The 26,390-nt window shown below is 42.7% G+C and overlaps 1 protein-coding gene across 2 annotated transcripts in view; it reads right to left on the reverse strand.

The window, feature by feature from the left end:
- The window catches only part of LOC133639116 (5-hydroxytryptamine receptor 4-like), a 53,140-nt gene that overhangs the window by 15,769 nt on the left and 10,981 nt on the right, over positions 1-26,390 (reverse strand). The window contains exons 3-9 of one of the 2 annotated variants that reach the window (XM_062032264.1): positions 19,456-19,527; positions 19,240-19,395; positions 17,573-17,773; positions 17,197-17,350; positions 15,392-16,014; positions 13,296-13,402; positions 12,645-12,751 (exon numbers count right to left, since the gene is read on the reverse strand). In XM_062032264.1, the coding sequence (XP_061888248.1) occupies positions 12,645-12,751; positions 13,296-13,402; positions 15,392-16,014; positions 17,197-17,350; positions 17,573-17,773; positions 19,240-19,395; positions 19,456-19,478 (1,371 nt within the window). In that variant the 5' untranslated portion in view covers positions 19,479-19,527. Of the gene's footprint in view, positions 1-12,644; positions 12,752-13,295; positions 13,403-15,391; positions 16,015-17,196; positions 17,351-17,572; positions 17,774-19,239; positions 19,396-19,455; positions 19,528-26,390 lie in introns of those variants that run through there. The other variant, XM_062032265.1, reaches the window with a different exon arrangement.

The raw sequence follows: 26,390 nt of genomic DNA on the forward strand, positions 1-26,390 counted from the left end.
AAGTCCATTTGTAGTTATAAGCATAAGACTTTTTAAAATTACATTTTTGCAAAAGTCTCACTGCCAATTATGCAAATTTGCCAATTGTGTCAATAAGATTGATTAAAATAAAGAAGGAGGAGCTTGAGCTGCTTCTGCTGTATTGCTTTTGAGTTCATGCCAGTTATAAATCATGACTATCACCTGTATAGTAGGAGGTCACCTATATAGTAGGAGGTCACCTATATAGTAGGAGGTCACCTATATAGTAGGAGGTCACCTGTATAGTAGGAGGTCACCTATATAGTAGGAGGTTACCTGTATAGTAGGAGGGCACCTATATAGTAGGAGGTTACCTGTATAGTAGGAGGTCACCTGTATAGTAGGAGGTGACCTGTATAGTAGGAGGTCACCTATATAGTAGGAGGTTACCTGTATAGTAGGAGGTCACCTGTATAGTAGGAGGTTACCTGTATAGTAGGAGGTCACCTGTATAGTAGGAGGTCACCTGTATAGTAGGAGGTCACCTGTATAGTAGTAGGTCACCTGTATAGTAGGAGGTCACCTATATAGTAGGAGGTCACCTGTATAGTAGGAGGTCACCTGTATAGTAGGAGGTCACCTGTATAGTAGGAGGTCACCTGTATAGTAGGAGGTCACCTATATAGTAGGAGGTCACCTATATAGTAGGAGGTCACCTGTATAGTAGGAGGTCACCTATATAGTAGGTCACCTATATAGTAGGTCACCTGTATAGTAGGAGGTCACCTATATAGTAGGAGGTCACCTATATAGTAGGTCACCTGTATAGTAGGAGGTCACCTGTATAGTAGGAGGTCACCTATATAGTAGGAGGTCACCTATATAGTAGGAGGTCACCTATATAGTAAGAGGTCACCTATATAGTAGGAGGTCACCTGTATAGTAGGAGGTCACCTATATAGTAGGAGGTCACCTATATAGTAGGAGGTCACCTGTATAGTAGGAGGTCACCTATATAGTAGGAGGTCACCTGTATTACTATACAGGAAGTTGTGGCACCAAGCTGAGAAGTTGGTCAACTTATAAAATCCATACGCTAGCAAGTTGATACAATACGGCTGTAATGTTGGCTGTCAACAAAGAAAGTGCAGCATTAGGCCATCGCAACATTGCTAAGACACGTTTTATACCTGGGGAGTGAGGATCATTCTGAATGTAACAAGTGCTGAAAGATACAAGCATCCCATCAGATGGATGGATGGAGACTTTTACAAACTCCCGCTTGCAGAAAAAAGCAAGACTCGGCAATTGTCAAAAACAAAAAGAATTGCGTGTCCACAAACTTGAATTTCATTCATTGGCCGTGTGGTTTTAGTCCATGTAGTCCTTTCGGAATCTAAAGAGATTCTTTGGTATTTATAATAGATTTACATCATGTGTTCATTTCTCCTTAAATCCTGAAAGCTATTTGCTAGATCTTATATCCAATAAAGAAGACTGTTTGTATTTCATCAACTTGGATTACAGTGAAGTTTTATTTGGCTTCTGCGATGATGTTGGACGCCTGCTGCACTTCCACTTTGCAACTTTGTCAGTTAGTCCTCGTAGTAGCAGAGGGCGGGGATAATAATACTAAGTACAAAAGCAGTCAAGTTGTGTAAATGCTCAATAAAAAGAGAATACAACGAATACTTTTCAACTTATATTCAATTGAATAGACTGCAAAGACAAGATATTTCATGTTCACACTGAGAAACTTCCTTTTTTTTTTGCAAATATTAGCTCATGTGGAATTTGATGGCTGCAACATGTTTCAAAAAAGCTGGCACAAGTGGCAAAAAAGAGTGAGAAAGTTGAGGAATGCTCATCAAAGACTTATCACAAATTCTATTCAATTTTTGTGAGAAGACACTCGGTAGTTTGTGCAACAAGAGTTACGTCTATTCTTCCATATAAAAAAAGACAGGGTGTGGTATAATGAAGGATGTGTGACACCTGCTAATCACATCCTGGATGTGTGACACCTGCTAATCACATCCTGGATGTGTGACACCTGCTAATCACATCCAGGATGTGTGACACCTGCTAATCACATCCTGGATGTGTGACACCTGCTAATCACATCCTGGATGTGTGACACCTGCTAATCACATCCAGGATGTGTGACACCTGCTAATCACATCCTGGATGTGTGACACCTGCTAATCACATCCTGGATGTGTGACACCTGCTAATCACATCCTGGATGTGTGACACCCGCTAATCACATCCTGGATGTGACTTAAGCCTGTTTGGCCTCTGCTGCAGTCTCAGTGCATCAACTGTTGCAGGAGATGCACAGTAGATATCAAACATTGCAGGAGATGCACAGTAGATACCAAACATTGCAGTAGATGCACAGTAGATACCAAACATTGCAGGAGATGCACAGTAGATACCAAACATTGCAGTAGATGCACAGTAGATATCAAACATTACAGGAGATGCACAGTAGATATCAAACATTGCAGGAGATGCACAGTAGATATCAAACATTGCAGGAGATGCACAGTAGATATCAAACATTGCAGTAGATGCACAGTAGATATCAAACATTGCAGGAGATGCACAGTAGATATCAAACATTGCAGGAGATGCACAGTAGATATCAAACATTGCAGGAGATGCACAGTAGATATCAAACATTGCAGGAGATGCACAGTAGATATCAAACATTGCAGTAGATGCACAGTAGATATCAAACATTGCAGGAGATGCACAGTAGATATCAAACATTGCAGGAGATGCACAGTAGATATCAAACATTGCAGGAGATGCACAGTAGATATCAAACATTGCAGGAGATGCACAGTAGATATCAAACATTGCAGTAGATGCACAGTAGATATCAAACATTGCAGGAGATGCACAGTAGATATCAAACATTGCAGGAGATGCACAGTAGATATCAAACATTGCAGGAGATGCACAGTAGATATCAAACATTACAGGAGATGCACAGTAGATATCAAACATTGCAGGAGATGCACAGTAGATATCAAACATTGCAGGAGATGCACAGTAGATATCAAACATTGCAGGGGATGCACAGTAGATATCAAACATTGCAGGGGATGCACAGTAGATATCAAACATTACAGGAGATGCACAGTAGATATCAAACATTGCAGGAGATGCACAGTAGATATCAAACATTGCAGGAGATGCACAGTAGATATCAAACATTGCAGGAGATGCACAGTAGATATCAAACATTGCAGGAGATGCACAGTAGATATCAAACAGTGTGCAGCTGCAGTATTTATGGATCATGTGACACAATTAATCCTAAATGCTTCATTAATACATTAGACTGGTTTAGAATCAGAGTGTTGGTCTTGAGCTGGGTAAGAAGCTACTTAACCAACAGGAAGCAATACGTGAAGATAGGTGGAAATATTTCAACAGTGCTAAATGTATCTTGCGGCGTACCCAAGGGATCAATACTGTATCATTATGTGGAATTGAATGATGGAATGGATTAAGCAAAGAAGTCAAACAAAGAACTAATGTAACATTTGTGATGTAACACATTGAAACTGTTCAAAATAAACATCAAGCAACCAACAGTATATATAAGTAACTCTACAGTCTACTAATGTAACATCTGTGATGTAACACATTGAAACTGTTCAAAATAAACATCCAACAACCAACAGTATATATAAGTAACTCTATAGTCTACTAATGTAACATTTGTGATGTAACACATTGAAACTGTTCAAAATAAACATCAACCAACCAACAGTATATATAAGTAACTCTATAGTCTACTAATGTAACATTTGTGATGTAACACATTGAAACTGTTCAAAATAAACATCAAGCAACCAACAGTATATATAAGTAACTCTACAGTCTACTAATGTAACATTTGTGATGTAACACATTGAAACTGTTCAAAATAAACATCCAACAACCAACAGTATATATAAGTAACTCTACCGTCTACTAATGTAACATTTGTGATGTAACACATTGAAACTGTTCAAAATAAACATCCAACAACCAACAGTATATATAAGTAACTCTATAGTCTACTAATGTAACATCTGTGATGTAACACATTGAAACTGTTCAAAATAAACATCAACCAACCAACAGTATATATAAGTAACTCTATAGTCTACTAATGTAACATCTGTGATGTAACACATTGAAACTGTTCAAAATAAACATCAACCAACCAACAGTATATATAAGTAACTCTATAGTCTACTAATGTAACATCTGTGATGTAACACATTGAAACTGTTCAAAATAAACATCAACCAACCAACAGTATATATAAGTAACTCTATAGTCTACTAATGTAACATTTGTGATGCAACACATTGAAACTGTTCAAAATAAACATCAAGCAACCAACAGTATATATAAGTAACTCTACAGTCTACTAATGTAACATTTGTGATGTAACACATTGAAACTGTTCAAAATAAACATCCAACAACCAACAGTATATATAAGTAACTCTATAGTCTACTAATGTAACATCTGTGATGTAACACATTGAAACTGTTCAAAATAATATAATTATATATACAGTATATAAGTAACTCTATAGTCTACTATTGTGACATTTGTGATGTAACACATTGAAACTGTTCAAAATAATATAATTATATATACAGTATATAAGTAACTCTACAGTCAATCACACATTTGTGTAATTTCCCCATGTGTTGTGTTCAGGGTCTTATTCATGGAGTTTGAAAACATGAACAAAAACGACAACAAAAAAAGATTTGGAGTCCTCCTGACTGCCAGAGTCGGTGACGCTCATGTGATGGATGCACATGATTGACAGCACATGTTAGAAGGCAGTGAAACACCACCAGGAGAGTTTATAGCTCATCAAACAACAGCTGGAAGTCCAGTTCATGATGAGCATGGAAGGAGAAACATGAACAATTAGATGCTTCCTTACAGTTGAACTGTGGGGTTGACTTCAAAACAACAACAACATAAAAACACAGCAAATAATCCAGCAAAAGTGGAGAGCTCATCCCCAAATGTGATAGAAGCTGGAAAGCACTCAAGTTCCTAAATGGAGGTTCCACTGTACCTCTTGGTACCAGAACAATCCAAAGGATGACAAAAGTGCCGAAAGCCGTCACACATTTGTCTGCCCGTCCTGCTTTTGTCCTTCATGAGATTAGCGGGAAAAGAAGCGGGTCATGCTAGCCGCTCAAACCCTTTGAGGCCCTTTAGGCTGGCGAGAGATGTCATGTTGCTAATGAAGTTAGGATTTATTCCAGCGTGGATCGCTCAGCTGAGGCGCGTTCAGAAGGTCTTTGCTGGATCCTCAGCTGAGGCTAAAGTCCCCAGGCGGCGTTCAGAAGGTCTTTGCTGGATCCTCAGCTGAGGCTAAAGTCCCCAGGCGGCGTTCAGAAGGTCTTTGCTGGATCCTCAGCTGAGGCTAAAGTCCCCAGGCGGCGTTCAGAAGGTCTTTGCTGGATCTTCAGCTGAGGCTAAAGTCCCCGGGCGGTGTTCAGAAGGTCTTTGCTGGATCTTCAGCTGAGGCTAAAGTCCCCAGGCGGCATTCAGAAGGTCTTTGCTGGATCTTCAGCTGAGGCTAAAGTCCCCGGGCGGCGTTCAGAAGGTCTTTGCTGGATCCTCAGCTGAGGCTAAAGTCCCCGGGCGGCGTTCAGAAGGTCTTTGCTGGATCCTCAGCTGAGGCTAAAGTCCCCAGGCGGCGTTCAGAAGGTCTTTGCTGGATCTTCAGCTGAGGCTAAAGTCCCCAGGCGGCGTTCAGAAGGTCTTTGCTGGATCTTCAGCTGAGGCTAAAGTCCCCGGGCGGCGTTCAGAAGGTCTTTGCTGGATCTTCAGCTGAGGCTAAAGTCCCCAGGCGGCGTTCAGAAGGTCTTTGCTGGATCGCTCAGCTGAGGCTAAAGTCCCCAGGCGGCGTTCAGAAGGTCTTTGCTGGATCGCTCAGCTGAGGCTAAAGTCCCCAGGCGGCGTTCAGAAGGTCTTTGCTGGATCGCTCAGCTGAGGCTAATGTCCCCAGGCGGCGTTCAGAAGGTCTTTGCTGGATCCTCAGCTGAGGCTAAAGTCCCCAGGCGGCGTTCAGAAGGTCTTTGCTGGATCCTCAGCTGAGGCTAAAGTCCCCAGGCGGCGTTCAGAAGGTCTTTGCTGGATCCTCAGCTGAGGCTAAAGTCCCCAGGCGGCGTTCAGAAGGTCTTTGCTGGATCCTCAGCTGAGGCTAAAGTCCCCAGGCGGCGTTCAGAAGGTCTTTGCTGGATCTTCAGCTGAGGCTAAAGTCCCCGGGCGGTGTTCAGAAGGTCTTTGCTGGATCTTCAGCTGAGGCTAAAGTCCCCAGGCGGCGTTCAGAAGGTCTTTGCTGGATCTTCAGCTGAGGCTAAAGTCCCCGGGCGGCGTTCAGAAGGTCTTTGCTGGATCCTCAGCTGAGGCTAAAGTCCCCGGGCGGCGTTCAGAAGGTCTTTGCTGGATCCTCAGCTGAGGCTAAAGTCCCCAGGCGGCGTTCAGAAGGTCTTTGCTGGATCCTCAGCTGAGGCTAAAGTCCCCAGGCGGCGTTCAGAAGGTCTTTGCTGGATCTTCAGCTGAGGCTAAAGTCCCCGGGCGGCGTTCAGAAGGTCTTTGCTGGATCTTCAGCTGAGGCTAAAGTCCCCAGGCGGCGTTCAGAAGGTCTTTGCTGGATCGCTCAGCTGAGGCTAAAGTCCCCAGGCGGCGTTCAGAAGGTCTTTGCTGGATCCTCAGCTGAGGCTAAAGTCCCCAGGTGGCGTTCAGAATGTCTTTGCTGGATCCTCAGCTGAGGCTAAAGTCCCCAGGTGGCGTTCAGAAGGTCTTTGCTGGATCCTCAGCTGAGGCTAAAGTCCCCAGGCGGCGTTCAGAAGGTCTTTGCTGGATCGCTCAGCTGAGGCTAAAGTCCCCAGGCGGCGTTCAGAAGGTCTTTGCTGGATCTTCAGCTGAGGCTAAAGTCCCCGGGCGGCGTTCAGAAGGTCTTTGCTGGATCTTCAGCTGAGGCTAAAGTCCCCAGGCGGCGTTCAGAAGGTCTTTGCTGGATCGCTCAGCTGAGGCTAAAGTCCCCAGGCGGCGTTCAGAAGGTCTTTGCTGGATCCTCAGCTGAGGCTAAAGTCCCCAGGCGGCGTTCAGAAGGTCTTTGCTGGATCGCTCAGCTGAGGCTAAAGTCCCCAGGCGGCGTTCAGAAGGTCTTTGCTGGATCGCTCAGCTGAGGCTAAAGTCCCCAGGCGGCGTTCAGAAGGTCTTTGCTGGATCCTCAGCTGAGGCTAAAGTCCCCGGGCGGCGTTCAGAAGGTCTTTGCTGGATCTTCAGCTGAGGCTAAAGTCCCCAGGCCGCGTTCAGAAGGTCTTTGCTGGATCGCTCAGCTGAGGCTAAAGTCCCCAGGCGGCGTTCAGAAGGTCTTTGCTGGATCTTCAGCTGAGGCTAAAGTCCCCGGGCGGCGTTCAGAAGGTCTTTGCTGGATCTTCAGCTGAGGCTAAAGTCCCCAGGCGGCGTTCAGAAGGTCTTTGCTGGATCGCTCAGCTGAGGCTAAAGTCCCCAGGCGGCGTTCAGAAGGTCTTTGCTGGATCCTCAGCTGAGGCTAAAGTCCCCAGGCGGCGTTCAGAAGGTCTTTGCTGGATCCTCAGCTGAGGCTAAAGTCCCCAGGCGGCGTTCAGAAGGTCTTTGCTGGATCTTCAGCTGAGGCTAAAGTCCCCAGGCGGCGTTCAGAAGGTCTTTGCTGGATCGCTCAGCTGAGGCTAAAGTCCCCAGGCGGCGTTCAGAAGGTCTTTGCTGGATCCTCAGCTGAGGCTAAAGTCCCCAGGCGGCGTTCAGAAGGTCTTTGCTGGATCCTCAGCTGAAGCTAAAGTCCCCAGGCGGCGTTCAGAAGGTCTTTGCTGGATCCTCAGCTGAGGCTAAAGTCCCCAGGCGGCGTTCAGAAGGTCTTTGCTGGATCCTCAGCTGAGGCTAAAGTCCCCAGGCGGCGTTCAGAAGGTCTTTGCTGGATCCTCAGCTGAGGCTAAAGTCCCCAGGCGGCGTTCAGAAGGTCTTTGCTGGATCCTCAGCTGAGGCTAAAGTCCCCAGGCGGCGTTCAGAAGGTCTTTGCTGGATCCTCAGCTGAGGCTAAAGTCCCCAGGCGGCGTTCAGAAGGTCTTTGCTGGATCCTCAGCTGAGGCTAAAGTCCCCAGGCGGCGTTCAGAAGGTCTTTGCTGGATCCTCAGCTGAGGCTAAAGTCCCCAGGCGGCGTTCAGAAGGTCTTTGCTGGATCCTCAGCTGAGGCTAAAGTCCCCAGGCGGCGTTCAGAAGGTCTTTGCTGGATCTTCAGCTGAGGCTAAAGTCCCCAGGCGGCGTTCAGAAGGTCTTTGCTGGATCGCTCAGCTGAGGCTAAAGTCCCCAGGCGGCGTTCAGAAGGTCTTTGCTGGATCCTCAGCTGAGGCTAAAGTCCCCAGGCGGCGTTCAGAAGGTCTTTGCTGGATCCTCAGCTGAGGCTAAAGTCCCCAGGCCGCGTTCAGAAGGTCTTTGCTGGATCGCTCAGCTGAGGCTAAAGTCCCCAGGCGGCGTTCAGAAGGTCTTTGCTGGATCTTCAGCTGAGGCTAAAGTCCCCGGGCGGCGTTCAGAAGGTCTTTGCTGGATCTTCAGCTGAGGCTAAAGTCCCCAGGCGGCGTTCAGAAGGTCTTTGCTGGATCGCTCAGCTGAGGCTAAAGTCCCCAGGCGGCGTTCAGAAGGTCTTTGCTGGATCCTCAGCTGAGGCTAAAGTCCCCAGGCGGCGTTCAGAAGGTCTTTGCTGGATCCTCAGCTGAGGCTAAAGTCCCCAGGCGGCGTTCAGAAGGTCTTTGCTGGATCGCTCAGCTGAGGCTAAAGTCCCCAGGCGGCGTTCAGAAGGTCTTTGCTGGATCGCTCAGCTGAGGCTAAAGTCCCCAGGCGGCGTTCAGAAGGTCTTTGCTGGATCCTCAGCTGAGGCTAAAGTCCCCAGGCGGCGTTCAGAAGGTCTTTGCTGGATCCTCAGCTGAGGCTAAAGTCCCCAGGCGGCGTTCAGAAGGTCTTTGCTGGATCTTCAGCTGAGGCTAAAGTCCCCAGGCGGCGTTCAGAAGGTCTTTGCTGGATCGCTCAGCTGAGGCTAAAGTCCCCAGGCGGCGTTCAGAAGGTCTTTGCTGGATCCTCAGCTGAGGCTAAAGTCCCCAGGCGGCGTTCAGAAGGTCTTTGCTGGATCCTCAGCTGAAGCTAAAGTCCCCAGGCGGCGTTCAGAAGGTCTTTGCTGGATCCTCAGCTGAGGCTAAAGTCCCCAGGCGGCGTTCAGAAGGTCTTTGCTGGATCCTCAGCTGAGGCTAAAGTCCCCAGGCGGCGTTCAGAAGGTCTTTGCTGGATCCTCAGCTGAGGCTAAAGTCCCCAGGCGGCGTTCAGAAGGTCTTTGCTGGATCTTCAGCTGAGGCTAAAGTCCCCGGGCGGTGTTCAGAAGGTCTTTGCTGGATCTTCAGCTGAGGCTAAAGTCCCCGGGCGGCGTTCAGAAGGTCTTTGCTGGATCTTCAGCTGAGGCTAAAGTCCCCGGGCGGCGTTCAGAAGGTCTTTGCTGGATCCTCAGCTGAGGCTAAAGTCCCCAGGCCGCGTTCAGAAGGTCTTTGCTGGATCGCTCAGCTGAGGCTAAAGTCCCCAGGCGGCGTTCAGAAGGTCTTTGCTGGATCTTCAGCTGAGGCTAAAGTCCCCGGGCGGCGTTCAGAAGGTCTTTGCTGGATCTTCAGCTGAGGCTAAAGTCCCCAGGCGGCGTTCAGAAGGTCTTTGCTGGATCGCTCAGCTGAGGCTAAAGTCCCCAGGCGGCGTTCAGAAGGTCTTTGCTGGATCCTCAGCTGAGGCTAAAGTCCCCAGGCGGCGTTCAGAAGGTCTTTGCTGGATCCTCAGCTGAGGCTAAAGTCCCCAGGCGGCGTTCAGAAGGTCTTTGCTGGATCTTCAGCTGAGGCTAAAGTCCCCAGGCGGCGTTCAGAAGGTCTTTGCTGGATCGCTCAGCTGAGGCTAAAGTCCCCAGGCGGCGTTCAGAAGGTCTTTGCTGGATCCTCAGCTGAGGCTAAAGTCCCCAGGCGGCGTTCAGAAGGTCTTTGCTGGATCCTCAGCTGAAGCTAAAGTCCCCAGGCGGCGTTCAGAAGGTCTTTGCTGGATCCTCAGCTGAGGCTAAAGTCCCCAGGCGGCGTTCAGAAGGTCTTTGCTGGATCCTCAGCTGAGGCTAAAGTCCCCAGGCGGCGTTCAGAAGGTCTTTGCTGGATCCTCAGCTGAGGCTAAAGTCCCCAGGCGGCGTTCAGAAGGTCTTTGCTGGATCCTCAGCTGAGGCTAAAGTCCCCAGGCGGCGTTCAGAAGGTCTTTGCTGGATCCTCAGCTGAGGCTAAAGTCCCCAGGCGGCGTTCAGAAGGTCTTTGCTGGATCCTCAGCTGAGGCTAAAGTCCCCAGGCAGCGTTCAGAAGGTCTTTGCTGGATCCTCAGACTCCAGGGAGTCAACATCTTCTCAGAAGAAAATATCTTGCTTGTGGAAAAGTGACGTAAGGCCCAGGTGTTCATTAGAAACTTTCATATTTAGCATTTTTATTCCAATGACTCATCTGTTTTTTACACATTACATTTCATCTTCTTTTTAATTGGCTAAAACTATTTATGACCAATGAATTGTGTCGAATGTTTTACTAAACTTGACTTAAAACCTATCGTAAATAATAGCAATGGGCTTTTCAGATCGTTGAAGTGAGTCGGTTCTTTTGGCTAAGCTCCTAAATAAGAGCTGGATTTAAACAATTCCCAAAAGGCTACTCAGGGTAAATAGTTGATCACCAACATACTTGTACAAATATATCATTATATGTACTGTTTATTATTTATATGTCTGTTATCAAAAACAAAGAACCATCTCTGTGGAAACAAGGAAATGTGACTGAGTACTAATTGTAAGTGTGCTGCTATCCACAGCGAAACTACATCAACATAAAGAACAAGCAACATTCATTCACACTCTTTGCTACTTTCACAAACACCCACCAAGTGCAGTCTCTAATTCTGTAGCAACATTCTCTATTGTCTCTGTCCCTCCTGTATATGAGCTCACCAGGGTGCCTCAAGAGGATGACATCATCCACTCATCACTCCAGAGACCACCAAAGGGCTTCAGGGAGGGTCCAATGAGACACAATTCAATAAATAAATCATTTAGAAAATAATGACTTAAATGTGTCATTAATCAATTAAATCAATAAATTAACATTGAATAAATAAATTAAATTGTGAAATATATAATTAAAATAAAATAATTAAATCATTAATTGATTAAATGATAAATATTTAAATTATACTTATAATTATTAATGACACATTTAAACAATAATGTTTTATATATTGATTTGTTGTTTTTTCCATTTGGCCCTCCAAAAGGTTTGACCTTGACCCCTTTTCTCAAGATACAATAACTTTTGTTGTTTAAAACATGTGGATGCAGATGTGGATGCAGATGTGGATGCTGATGTGGATGCAGATGTGGATGCTGATGTGGATGCAGATGTGGATGCAGATGTGGATGCTGATGTGGATGCAGATGTGGATGCAGATGTTCATGCAGATGTTCATGCAGATGTGGATGCTGATGTGGATGCAGATGTTCATGCAGATGTTCATGCAGATGTGGATGCAGATGTGGATGCAGATGTTCATGCAGATGTGGATGCAGATGTGGATGCTGATGTGGATGCAGATGTGGATGCAGATGTGGATGCTGATGTGGATGCTGATGTGGATGCAGATGTGGATGCAGATGTTCATGCAGATGTGGATGCTGATGTGGATGCAGATGTGCTTTGTCACCTATATGGAAAAGCAAATACATGGATGTTTCTAGCTTAGCTTACATTGGAGTAGCATGACAACTTCAGTGTATGTATGAGAAACAATAATTAATGTGCACATAAAGAAGGAATCCAGATGAGAAAGGACAATTGAAATGTTAATGACATGTAAACAGGACGTAGGAAGAGTGAAAGTAGGATTTGGGTTTCAATCAAACAACAATAAATGATCAATCAGCTTTGTGCTCCACCAAACATTGATTGAGAAATGCTTCTCACTGCTCAAGTTGACAACGACCTGCTCAAATATCCATCCATCCATCCATCCATCCATTTTCTACCGCTTGTCCCTTTCGGAGATGTTCAAACTCCATTGAGCTTCTTTGGGCATTAAAAGGCTGCGACATAATAAAGGTGACATTGGTTTGATACCCAAAACATAAAAGTAATATATATATATAAAAAAAGCCTTTGTGGCCTAGCTACATATCCAAGTTGATTTATCATAAGATGTGATACATTAGAGTTGTAGTCACGCTTCTTTCTGTTTCCAACTATACTTAAGATCTCAACACCTTTTCCTCATTTCTGTCAAATTCAGAAAGAGTAATTTTCCAACTTCCTTATCGTGATCATTCTCTAATTCCAAGACAAATGTTATTCTGCAGCAAACACGGCGTGGACAAGATCCATGAGAGCGGTGATGATGTCATGGTTAGGAGATAAGGTAACTTCAGGATGGAGGTACTGAACTAGATTTAGTGTCCAGGAAGACTTTGACATGCTGAGTTGTAGTTTGTTATGCAGCAGCTTGCAGAATAGCCTTTTGGCTTACCTTTACATGGGATGTTGCATAATAGCCTTTTGGCTTACCTTTACATGGGATGCTTTGTTGACTTCACCTTTTTTTTCATACCACTTTATTGCTTGACTTTCATTCTGGAGTTCAGCCTCTTTGAGGTTCTCATGGCAGAAAGAAGCTGATAAAGATAATCATAGATTTAAGTGGGTTAGCAACATGCTACATGTCAACAAGCTAAAGCCATGACTATTTGTTTATTCACCTTTAACGCCACATTGAAGCAACTGAACAAGATAAGTATGCTTCATGTCAAATGATGATCAATGATGTCATTCATTTAGTCTAACTGTATTATTTGAATGTTATTCGGGGATCTGAGGATTTAAATGATGACAGATATTGTTGCCACGAGGATATCATATCTAGTCAGGAGTTCTTTCTACACAATTCCATTTCTGTGCAGATTCACAGGAATATCATTTAAAAGAAGCAACTTTTATCATTAGACAGAAAACAAGCAAAATCCGGATGGTTCTTTTCCTCTTTGGTGACAATGTCCACAGTTTCCAAAAACAATTTGAAATGTGGACTCATCAGACCACAAAACAATTTTCCACTTTGCATCAGTCCATCTTAGATGAGCTCAGGCCCAGTGAAACGTTTCCGGGTGTTGTTGATAAATGGCTTTGGCTTTGCATAGTAGAGTTTTAACTTGCACTTACAGATGTAGCGACCAACTGTAGTTACTGACAGTGGGTTTCTGAAGTGTTCCTGAGCCCATGTGGTGATATCCTTTATACACTGATGCCGCTTGTTGATGCAGTACAGCCTGAGGGATGGAAGGTCACGGACATTCAATGCTGGTTTTCAGCCTTGCTGCTTACCTGCAGTGATTTCTCCACATTCTCTCAACCTTTTGATGATATTACGGAGCGTAGATGGTGAAATCCCTCAATTCCTTGCAATAGCTGCTTGAGAAATGTTGTTCTTTAACAATTTGTTGACAAAGTGGTGACCCTCGCCGCGTCCTTGTTTGTGAATGACTGAGCATTTCATGGAAGCTGCTTTTATACCCAATCATGGCACCCACCTGTTCCCAATTAGCCTGTTCACCTGTGGGATGTTCCAAATAAGTCTTTGATGAGCATTCCTCAACTTTATCACTCTTTTTTGCCACTTGTGCCAGCTTTTTTGAAACATGTTGCAGCCATCAAATTCCAAATGAGCTAATATTTGCAAAAAATAACAAAGTTTACCAGTTCGAACGTTAAATATCTTGTTTTTGCAGTCTATTCAATTGAATATAAGTTGAAAAGGATTTGTTGTATTCTCTTTTTATTTACCATTTACACAACTTCACTGCTTTTGGGGTTTGTAGTTAAGACTCCTCTATAACTTCAGCATAGACTTTTCTAGGATTGTCTCATTTTAAGAGAGAAGTTCTTAGATTTGCTGCAAGAGTGTCTGCCTGACTGTTCTCGGAACACAATCACGTGCGAGCACACACCAGAAAACACAATTCACTTTACAAAAGTTAATTCGCCTTACAAAAGGGATTTCTTGAACCCTGAAAAAAATGCTGCATCCCACAAACACCACTACTGTAAATTCTCCAATTGTTTAGGATTCCGTGTAACCTCCAGAGGACAAACACCAAAGAGCTAAATATTTACAATTTGAGATGAAATACACCAAACGTTGAAGTGTCTACACCAAAGAAAAAGTTCTGTGCATTTTCATACCACAACTTGAGAGACAGAGCTCTCTGGTGTGGAAACTCATCAATAAATAATAACAAGCATACCAGGAACTCTAGCCTCCTCTGCACTGAGCCATGGACGTAATTGTGGGGTGGGAGGGGTCGACATGTGCCTTGCACTTTTTCAACAAGCAGTTTTGTCCCGCACACTTTTTAAGGTCCGAAGCTAATGTAGCGCTATTCAACAGAGGCCAGTCCAACACTAGCTCCAGGCGGAAAACGGTTGTTCAGGCTGAAGCTTGTCGCCTTTGCACCGTTCAAAAGTGCATTGATTGGCTTTGTGGGGCTGCCTTCTTGCCAGTATGACCATGATTGACAGCACGCAACAGCTGACCAATCTGCAGTCAGATGTGTGATAAGAGTGAGTCTGCCTCCACACGGCAAAAGGAAGAAAAGTAAGACAAATAAAAAATCCAAACAGAGTCTAGTGTTCCAATCCAAGCTAGTTATGTTGTGGACTAAGTAAGACCTGGTAGTCGTTTGTTCTAGCAGACATTTGTTTTATTCTGTTAATGTTGCCTAAGTTCATACATCTTTTGTGTGTGTGTGTGTGTGTGTGTGTGTGTGTGTGTGTGTGTCCATTTTTCAAGAATGTTCATGCCTTTTCTTTAGTCTCTGCACGTTGTGTGACAAGGGAAACAAAGCAGACCCGAGTGGGTCGCCGCCTCCATCATCCTCTCCACTTGAACCCAAACACAGCTGTCAACTGAGCCGTGGCTAACATCCAGCGTTACGAGTCATTATTGTGATGAAAAGTGAGGCTATTTTTAATGTTGAGAGGACAAGTAGATGAAATCATTGCTTACAAGAAGAACGTTATTACATTGGCCCAGATGACTTTAGTGGCGTATAAAGTTGAGTTAGCTGCAGAGTTTGTGTTACTGTTCTGGATCATGTTGTAAACACAAGACATTTTCTTTAGCACATAACTAGCTTGGTGTTTTTAGTTTTGGACTTTGTCTTTATTGGTTGAACAATGCAAGTTTACCATTACCGCCCAGAAGGAATATCTTATTTGCCACTATACCAAAGTGGGAACACAGAAAGTGGTATCTTTACCTTAGTGCCATGGAAGTCCCGTTGACGGATGGCGAGCACACTCTGTGGGCGGGTCCATAGGAGGAGCTAGCCTGGCGTACGAAGCGCTCATCCCCACAGCAAAGAATCACCAGAAAGGCCCTTCGAAAAGCCCGGTTGAGGAAGGCGTAGAGGAAGGGGTTCAGGCCCGAGTTGATGTAGCCGAGCCAAAGCCATGTAGTCCATAGCTGCCAGGGCACGGAGTAGTGGATGAAGGGGTCCACCACGTTGGTGATGAAGAAGGGTGCCCAGCACAGGCAGAAGCAGCCCATTATGATGGCCAGGGTCTTTGCCGCTTTGGTCTCAATGTGCATGCGACTGTTGGCAAGTGGAGTCTGCTCCGTCCTCAGGTGGTAGTGGTCCGAGCAGGTCGATGACCTCATGATGATGGCGGGGGTAACTGGGGCGGAGCCAGCGCGTTGTAGCGTCTCAATCTGCCGCACATGGCTCATGGCGGTGACGTAGATGCGCTGGTAGGCCAGGACCATGAGGGCCAGCGGCACGTAGAAGGCCACCGTGGAGCAGATCAGAGCGTATGGACGGTTGACCACAAACACGCAACTTGTGTCGTTGGAGCCTCCTGGTGAGGAACGCCTCTCCTCGATCTGCAAGAAAGGTGAAAATAACCAGGAACTGCAGTATGTTAGTGATCAGACCTACCTACCTACATACATACTTAACAAGCATACCAGGAACTGCAGTATGTTAGTGATCAGACCTACCTACCTAACAAGCATACCAGGAACTACAGTATGTTAGCCATCAGACCATCGTCTTCAACAGACAACCTAAACAATATATATATATATATATATATATATATATATATATATATATATATATATATATATATATATATATATATATATATATATATATATATATATATATATATATATATAGGAGAACAGGCTTGATTGTCACTCATAACTCCGGTCTTTCTCAAATACCTTACTTACTTAAGTATTCATTAAGTACCACCATAATGACAACATTAAATACAGTAGTGTAGTAGACCTAAGTATTCATTAAGTACCACCATAATGACAACATTAAATACAGTAGTGTAGTAGGCCTAAGTATTCATTAAAAACAATGCAGAGGTGTGATATGTTGTCACCATGAATCAGTAGCTCCATTGACTTCTTCCCATAATATCATGATATGTGTAAACATGGACTACATCTCTGACACATCCAGCATGTTCCTATAATATCATGATGTGTGTAAACATGGACTACATCTCTGACACATCCAGCATGTTCCTATAATATCATGATGTGTGTAAACATGGACTACATCTCTGACACATCCAGCATGTTCCTATAATATCATGATGTGTGTAAACATGGACTACATCTCTGACACATCCAGTATATAATATCATGATGTGTGTAAACATCTCTGACACATCCAGCATGTTGTCTGCAAGCAGCCTGGCTTAGAGGCAGATGTGTATTTCATTAAAGTAGGCTCTGTCCTGCTGGCTGGGATTTCTGCAGCTCATGTTGAGGTAGTTGTAAAATAACCTGGCCACAAAGCAGCAGAAAATGTCTGCTGAAGTCGCTCGCAGCCACTGAGCCTCCGCTGAGGATGAAATAGTTGAGTTTAGTGTGTTGGAGGGATTGGGAATGTTATTAGAATGTTATTAGGAAGACACCATGTGATGCCTTCTCCAAACATCCTCTTCCTCTTTAAGGAGGTATACCAACTCTTCAGGACAGTTGGTTGACCTTGCTGTGTAAGACTTGATTCTCTTGTCCTGGGTGCAGCGTTCTAGGACTTACAATATCCTCGATGCCAATGGCGTGCCAGCTTTGCATGATGGGTAAGAAGGAAATGAAGGTGGGGATGAGCCAGCAGCCACCGAGCATCACCGCCACTCTGAGGTGGGTCATCTTGTGTCTGTACACCAGAGGCTGGCAGCAGATGGCGTAGTACCTGGAACACACTTCCAATGTTAGCCTCCCATTGTACACACACACACACACACACACACACACACACACACACACACACACACACACACACACACACACACACACACACACACACACACACACACACACACACACACACACACACACACACACACACACACACACACACACACACACACACACACACACACACACACACACACACACACACACACACACACACCTGTCCAGTGCAATGCAGCAGAGATGCAGAATGGAGGCGGTGGTCAACAGGACGTCCAGCGAGGTCCGCACCAGACAGAAGAGCTGGCCGTACTTCCACACGCCGGTGGTCAGCTCGATGGCGGCGAAGGGCATCACCACCAGCGCCACCAGCAGGTCGGCAAAGGCCAACGAGACGATGAAGTAGTTGGTCTTTTTCTTCCTGAGATAAGCAAGTGTTGAATAGTGTTTTATAAAAAGACAATTAAAGAAACTAACACAATTAAAACAATTTATTGAAAAGTACATTCATTTATTTGCAAAATAATATTACAGTATTTCAAACTAATAAAAATAATTCATGACCAATGTATTTATTCTATGACCAATTGCTATGTTTCATGATCATTTCACTCCTCTCTGAGCTTCTACCTTATCGCAGATTGCGTGTCCCAATGATCCTAGGATCTATGTTGTCTGGGGCTCCTAAGCCCCTAGTAGGGTCTCCCAGGACATGTCCCAAGATCCTAGGACCTATGTTGTCTGGGGCTCCTAAGCCCCTAGTAGGGTCTCCCAGGACAATCCCAAGATCCTAGGACCTATGTTGTCTGGGGCTCCTAAGCCCCTAGTAGGGTCTCCCAGGACATGTCCCAAGATCCTAGGACCTATGTTGTCTGGGGCTCCTAAGCCCCTGGTAGGGTCTCCCAGGAGAAACAGGTCCTCAGTGAGGGACCAGACAAAGAGCATCTCAAAGACTTCTATGAATAGACAAGAACGGGAACTCAGTTTGCCCTCACCCGGTTGCGGGTCACCGGGGCCCCCCTCTGGAGCCAGGCCTAGAGGTGGGGCTCCAAAAGGCTCACCACCCATCTGAGGGGCCATAGAGGGTTGGGTGCTTTGTGAGCTGGGCGGCAGTCAAAGGAAGGGCCCCTGGCGGTCTGATCCTCAGCTACTGAAGATAGCTCTGGAGACGTGGAGTGTCACTTCTCTGGGGGGTAAGGAGCCTGATCTGGTGCACGAAGTGAAGAAATTGCGGCTTGATATAGTCGGTCTCACTTGGATGCACAGCAAGGGCTCTGGAAACAGTTCTCTTGAGAGGGGCTGGACTCTTTTCCACTCTGGCGTTCCAAGCAGTGAGAGGCGACAGACAGGGGTGGCAATACTTGTTGGCCCGCGGCTCAGAGCCTGTACATTGGAGTTTAACTCGCTGGATGAGAGGGTAGCTTCCTTCCGCCTCTGGGTGGGGGGACAGGTCCTGACAGTAGTTCAGAGTACCCGACTTTTTTTGAGTCCCTAAAGGAAGTACTGGAGAGTGTTCCCTCAGGGGATTCCGTTGTTCTACTGGATGACTTCATTGCTCACGTTGGCAACAACGGTGAGACCTGGAGAGGCAAGATTGGAAGGAACAGCTGGCCTTGTTGTGACTTGAGTACTATGATGCTAATGCTACATTGTTGTGACTTGAGTACTTTGATGCTAATGCTACATTGTTGTGACTTGAGTACTATGATGCTAATGCTACATTGTTGTGACTTGAGTACTTTGATGCTAATGCTACATTGTTGTGACTCGAGTACTATGATGCTAATGCTACATTATTGTGATTTGAGTTTTATGATGCTAATGCTACATTGTTGTGACTTACACAATGAGTCCAACAAGCAGTTTAGAGAGTTTCAAAAGACCGACCGTAGATTTCGATCCTTGCAGAGCGCCACCATGACCAGCAGGTTTCCAAACACCGTCATGACGATGATGATGGACAGCCCGGCGGTGAGAAGGATGCTCTCCAGTGACTTCAGCAGTTCTTCTTCCCGTTCTGCCTTAATGACGTCATGCTGAAATCTAGAAAGAATGAAATCAAAACGGTTGATTGTGTAGCGCAGTGATGAGTGAAGCACTTACAGTCCAGGTGATGCTGTGGCCATCACTGGTCATCTGCCTTGAGGTCGGCCCAGGTCACCCCATGTTCCTGCCCTGGTGGAACATTTGCAGAAAGTACACCAGGATGCTTTGGAGGTGTGAGCTTCAATTCCACAACTTCTAAACAATTCACTTTGAACAAACAGATGTTAAAATTACGGAAATAATGCGAATGTGCTTTGTAAGCAGAAAGGTAGACGAGTATACGTTAATAACTACCTTTTTATGTCCTTACTGTATTTGAAGCCACTTTACACAATCTTTTGTATCAGCAGGGGGTCTCATTGGCTTTGAACACCTATCATGACTTCATATCTTTGAACACCTATCACGACTTCATATCTTTGAACACCTATCATGACTTCATATCTTTGAACACCTATCACGACTTCATATCTTTGAACACCTATCACGACTTCATATCTTTGAACACCTATCACGACTTCATATATTTGAACACCTATCACGACTTCATATCTTTGAACACCTATCATGACTTCATATCTTTGAACACCTATCATGACTTCATATCTTTGAACACCTATCACGACTTCATATCTTTGAACACCTATCATGACTTCATATATTTGAACACCTATCACGACTTCATATCTTTGAACACCTATCATGACTTCATATCTTTGAACACCTATCATGACTTCATATATTTGAACACCTATCACGACTTCATATCTTTGAACACCTATCACGACTTCATATCTTTGAACACCTATCACGACTTCATATATTTGAACACCTATCACGACTTCATATCTTTGAACACCTATCATGACTTCATATATTTGAACACCTATCACGACTTCATATCTTTGAACACCTATCATGACTTCATATCTTTGAACACCTGTCATGACTTCATATCTTTGAACACCTATCATGACTTCATATCTTTGAACACCTATCACGACTTCATATCTTTGAACACCTATCATGACTTCATATCTTTGAACACCTATCATGACTTCATATCTTTGAACACCTATCACGACTTCATATCTTTGAACACCTATCATGACTTCATATATTTGAACACCTATCACGACTTCATATCTTTGAACACCTATCACGACTTCATATCTTTGAACACCTATCACGACTTCATATATTTGAACACCTATCACGACTTCATATCTTTGAACACCTATCATGACTTCATATATTTGAACACCTATCACGACTTCATATCTTTGAACACCTATCATGACTTCATATCTTTGAACACCTGTCATGACTTCATATCTTTGAACACCTATCATGACTTCATATCTTTGAACACCTATCACGACTTCATATCTTTGAACACCTATCATGACTTCATATCTTTGAACACCTATCATGACTTCATATCTTTGAACACCTATCATGACTTCATATCTTTGAACACCTATCACGACTTCATATCTTTGAACACCTATCACGACTTCATATCTTTGAACACCTATCACGACTTCATATCTTTGAACACCTATCATGACTTCATATCTTTGAACACCTATCACGACTTCATATCTTTGAACACCTATCACGACTTCATATCTTTGAACACCTATCACGACTTCATATCTTTGAACACCTATCACGACTTCATATCTTTGAACACCTATCACGACTTCATATCTTTGAACACCTATCATGACTTCATATCTTTGAACACCTATCACGACTTCATATCTTTGAACACCTATCATGACTTCATATCTTTGAACACCTATCACGACTTCATATCTTTGAACACCTATCATGACTTCATATCTTTGAACACCTATCACGACTTCATATCTTTGAACACCTATCACGACTTCATATCTTTGAACACCTATCAGGACTTCATATCTTTGAACACCTATCACGACTTCATATCTTTGAACACCTATCAGGACTTCATATCTTTGAACACCTATCATGACTTCATATCTTTGAACACCTATCATGACTTCATATATTTGAACACCTATCACGACTTCATATCTTTGAACACCTATCATGACTTCATATCTTTGAACACCTATCATGACTTCATATATTTGAACACCTATCACGACTTCATATCTTTGAACACCTATCACGACTTCATATCTTTGAACACCTATCACGACTTCATATATTTGAACACCTATCACGACTTCATATCTTTGAACACCTATCATGACTTCATATATTTGAACACCTATCACGACTTCATATCTTTGAACACCTATCATGACTTCATATCTTTGAACACCTGTCATGACTTCATATCTTTGAACACCTATCATGACTTCATATCTTTGAACACCTATCACGACTTCATATCTTTGAACACCTATCATGACTTCATATCTTTGAACACCTATCATGACTTCACATCTTTGAACACCTATCACGACTTCATATCTTTGAACACCTATCATGACTTCATATATTTGAACACCTATCACGACTTCATATCTTTGAACACCTATCACGACTTCATATCTTTGAACACCTATCACGACTTCATATATTTGAACACCTATCACGACTTCATATCTTTGAACACCTATCACGACTTCATATCTTTGAACACCTATCAGGACTTCATATCTTTGAACACCTATCAGGACTTCATATATTTGAACACCTATCACGACTTCATATCTTTGAACACCTATCATGACTTCATATCTTTGAACACCTATCATGACTTCATATATTTGAACACCTATCACGACTTCATATCTTTGAACACCTATCACGACTTCATATCTTTGAACACCTATCACGACTTCATATATTTGAACACCTATCACGACTTCATATCTTTGAACACCTATCATGACTTCATATATTTGAACACCTATCACGACTTCATATCTTTGAACACCTATCATGACTTCATATCTTTGAACACCTGTCATGACTTCATATCTTTGAACACCTATCATGACTTCATATCTTTGAACACCTATCACGACTTCATATCTTTGAACACCTATCATGACTTCATATCTTTGAACACCTATCATGACTTCATATCTTTGAACACCTATCACGACTTCATATCTTTGAACACCTATCATGACTTCATATATTTGAACACCTATCACGACTTCATATCTTTGAACACCTATCACGACTTCATATCTTTGAACACCTATCACGACTTCATATCTTTGAACACCTATCACGACTTCATATCTTTGAACACCTATCACGACTTCATATCTTTGAACACCTATCAGGACTTCATATCTTTGAACACCTATCAGGACTTCATATCTTTGAACACCTATCAGGACTTCATATCTTTGAACACCTATCACGACTTCATATATTTGAACACCTATCATGACTTCATATCTTTGAACACCTATCATGACTTCATATCTTTGAACACCTATCATGACTTCATATCTTTGAACACCTATCACGACTTCATATCTTTGAACACCTATCACGACTTCATATCTTTGAACACCTATCACGACTTCATATATTTGAACACCTATCACGACTTCATATCTTTGAACACCTATCATGACTTCATATCTTTGAACACCTATCATGACTTCATATCTTTGAACACCTATCACGACTTCATATCTTTGAACACCTATCATGACTTCATATATTTGAACACCTATCACGACTTCATATCTTTGAACACCTATCATGACTTCATATCTTTGAACACCTATCATGACTTCATATATTTGAACACCTATCACGACTTCATATCTTTGAACACCTATCACGACTTCATATCTTTGAACACCTATCACGACTTCATATATTTGAACACCTATCACGACTTCATATCTTTGAACACCTATCATGACTTCATATATTTGAACACCTATCACGACTTCATATCTTTGAACACCTATCATGACTTCATATCTTTGAACACCTGTCATGACTTCATATCTTTGAACACCTATCATGACTTCATATCTTTGAACACCTATCACGACTTCATATCTTTGAACACCTATCATGACTTCATATCTTTGAACACCTATCATGACTTCATATCTTTGAACACCTATCACGACTTCATATCTTTGAACACCTATCATGACTTCATATATTTGAACACCTATCACGACTTCATATCTTTGAACACCTATCACGACTTCATATCTTTGAACACCTATCACGACTTCATATATTTGAACACCTATCACGACTTCATATCTTTGAACACCTATCATGACTTCATATATTTGAACACCTATCACGACTTCATATCTTTGAACACCTATCATGACTTCATATCTTTGAACACCTGTCATGACTTCATATCTTTGAACACCTATCATGACTTCATATCTTTGAACACCTATCACGACTTCATATCTTTGAACACCTATCATGACTTCATATCTTTGAACACCTATCATGACTTCATATCTTTGAACACCTATCATGACTTCATATCTTTGAACACCTATCACGACTTCATATCTTTGAACACCTATCACGACTTCATATCTTTGAACACCTATCACGACTTCATATCTTTGAACACCTATCATGACTTCATATCTTTGAACACCTATCACGACTTCATATCTTTGAACACCTATCACGACTTCATATCTTTGAACACCTATCACGACTTCATATCTTTGAACACCTATCACGACTTCATATCTTTGAACACCTATCACGACTTCATATCTTTGAACACCTATCATGACTTCATATCTTTGAACACCTATCACGACTTCATATCTTTGAACACCTATCACGACTTCATATCTTTGAACACCTATCATGACTTCATATCTTTGAACACCTATCACGACTTCATATCTTTGAACACCTATCATGACTTCATATCTTTGAACACCTATCACGACTTCATATCTTTGAACACCTATCACGACTTCATATCTTTGAACACCTATCAGGACTTCATATCTTTGAACACCTATCACGACTTCATATCTTTGAACACCTATCAGGACTTCATATCTTTGAACACCTATCCTGACTTCATATCTTTGAACACCTATCATGACTTCATATATTTGAACACCTATCACGACTTCATATCTTTGAACACCTATCATGACTTCATATCTTTGAACACCTATCATGACTTCATATATTTGAACACCTATCACGACTTCATATCTTTGAACACCTATCACGACTTCATATCTTTGAAAACCTATCACGACTTCATATATTTGAACACCTATCACGACTTCATATCTTTGAACACCTATCATGACTTCATATATTTGAACACCTATCACGACTTCATATCTTTGAACACCTATCATGACTTCATATCTTTGAACACCTGTCATGACTTCATATCTTTGAACACCTATCATGACTTCATATCTTTGAACACCTATCACGACTTCATATCTTTGAACACCTATCATGACTTCATATCTTTGAACACCTATCATGACTTCATATCTTTGAACACCTATCACGACTTCATATCTTTGAACACCTATCATGACTTCATATATTTGAACACCTATCACGACTTCATATCTTTGAACACCTATCACGACTTCATATCTTTGAACACCTATCACGACTTCATATATTTGAACACCTATCACGACTTCATATCTTTGAACACCTATCACGACTTCATATCTTTGAACACCTATCAGGACTTCATATCTTTGAACACCTATCAGGACTTCATATATTTGAACACCTATCACGACTTCATATCTTTGAACACCTATCATGACTTCATATCTTTGAACACCTATCATGACTTCATATATTTGAACACCTATCACGACTTCATATCTTTGAACACCTATCACGACTTCATATCTTTGAACACCTATCACGACTTCATATATTTGAACACCTATCACGACTTCATATCTTTGAACACCTATCATGACTTCATATATTTGAACACCTATCACGACTTCATATCTTTGAACACCTATCATGACTTCATATCTTTGAACACCTGTCATGACTTCATATCTTTGAACACCTATCATGACTTCATATCTTTGAACACCTATCACGACTTCATATCTTTGAACACCTATCATGACTTCATATCTTTGAACACCTATCATGACTTCATATCTTTGAACACCTATCACGACTTCATATCTTTGAACACCTATCATGACTTCATATATTTGAACACCTATCACGACTTCATATCTTTGAACACCTATCACGACTTCATATCTTTGAACACCTATCACGACTTCATATCTTTGAACACCTATCACGACTTCATATCTTTGAACACCTATCACGACTTCATATCTTTGAACACCTATCAGGACTTCATATCTTTGAACACCTATCAGGACTTCATATCTTTGAACACCTATCAGGACTTCATATCTTTGAACACCTATCACGACTTCATATCTTTGAACACCTATCACGACTTCATATCTTTGAACACCTATCACGACTTCATATCTTTGAACACCTATCACGACTTCATATCTTTGAACACCTATCATGACTTCATATCTTGTCTTTGTATGACCACTGGGAGGTGTTGTCGCACTCAAACGTCAACACAGTACTCTCAAAGTGATACTGTCAATACTTACTCATATGGTTATATTACTCGTATATTACTGGTATGGTTATATTACTGGTATGGTTACATTACTGGTATAGTTATATTACTGGTATGGTTATATTACTGGTATGGTTACATTACTGGTATGGTTACATTACTGGTATGGTTATATTAGTGGTATGGTTATATTACTGGTATGGTTATATTACTGGTATGGTTATTTTACTGGTATGGTTATATTACTGGTATGGTTACATTACTGGTATGGTTATATCAGTGGTATGGTTATATAATCCTTCTCTCCACTGGATGACGTACACCGGAGCTTCCACTTTTCATCTTTGTCCTTCCTCACTACATTTCTTGGATTAGATCTTAACTGCATTGAAAG

The sequence above is a fragment of the Entelurus aequoreus genome, linkage group LG21 (genome assembly GCF_033978785.1).
Source record: "Entelurus aequoreus isolate RoL-2023_Sb linkage group LG21, RoL_Eaeq_v1.1, whole genome shotgun sequence".
Lineage (NCBI taxonomy): Eukaryota > Metazoa > Chordata > Actinopteri > Syngnathiformes > Syngnathidae > Entelurus > Entelurus aequoreus.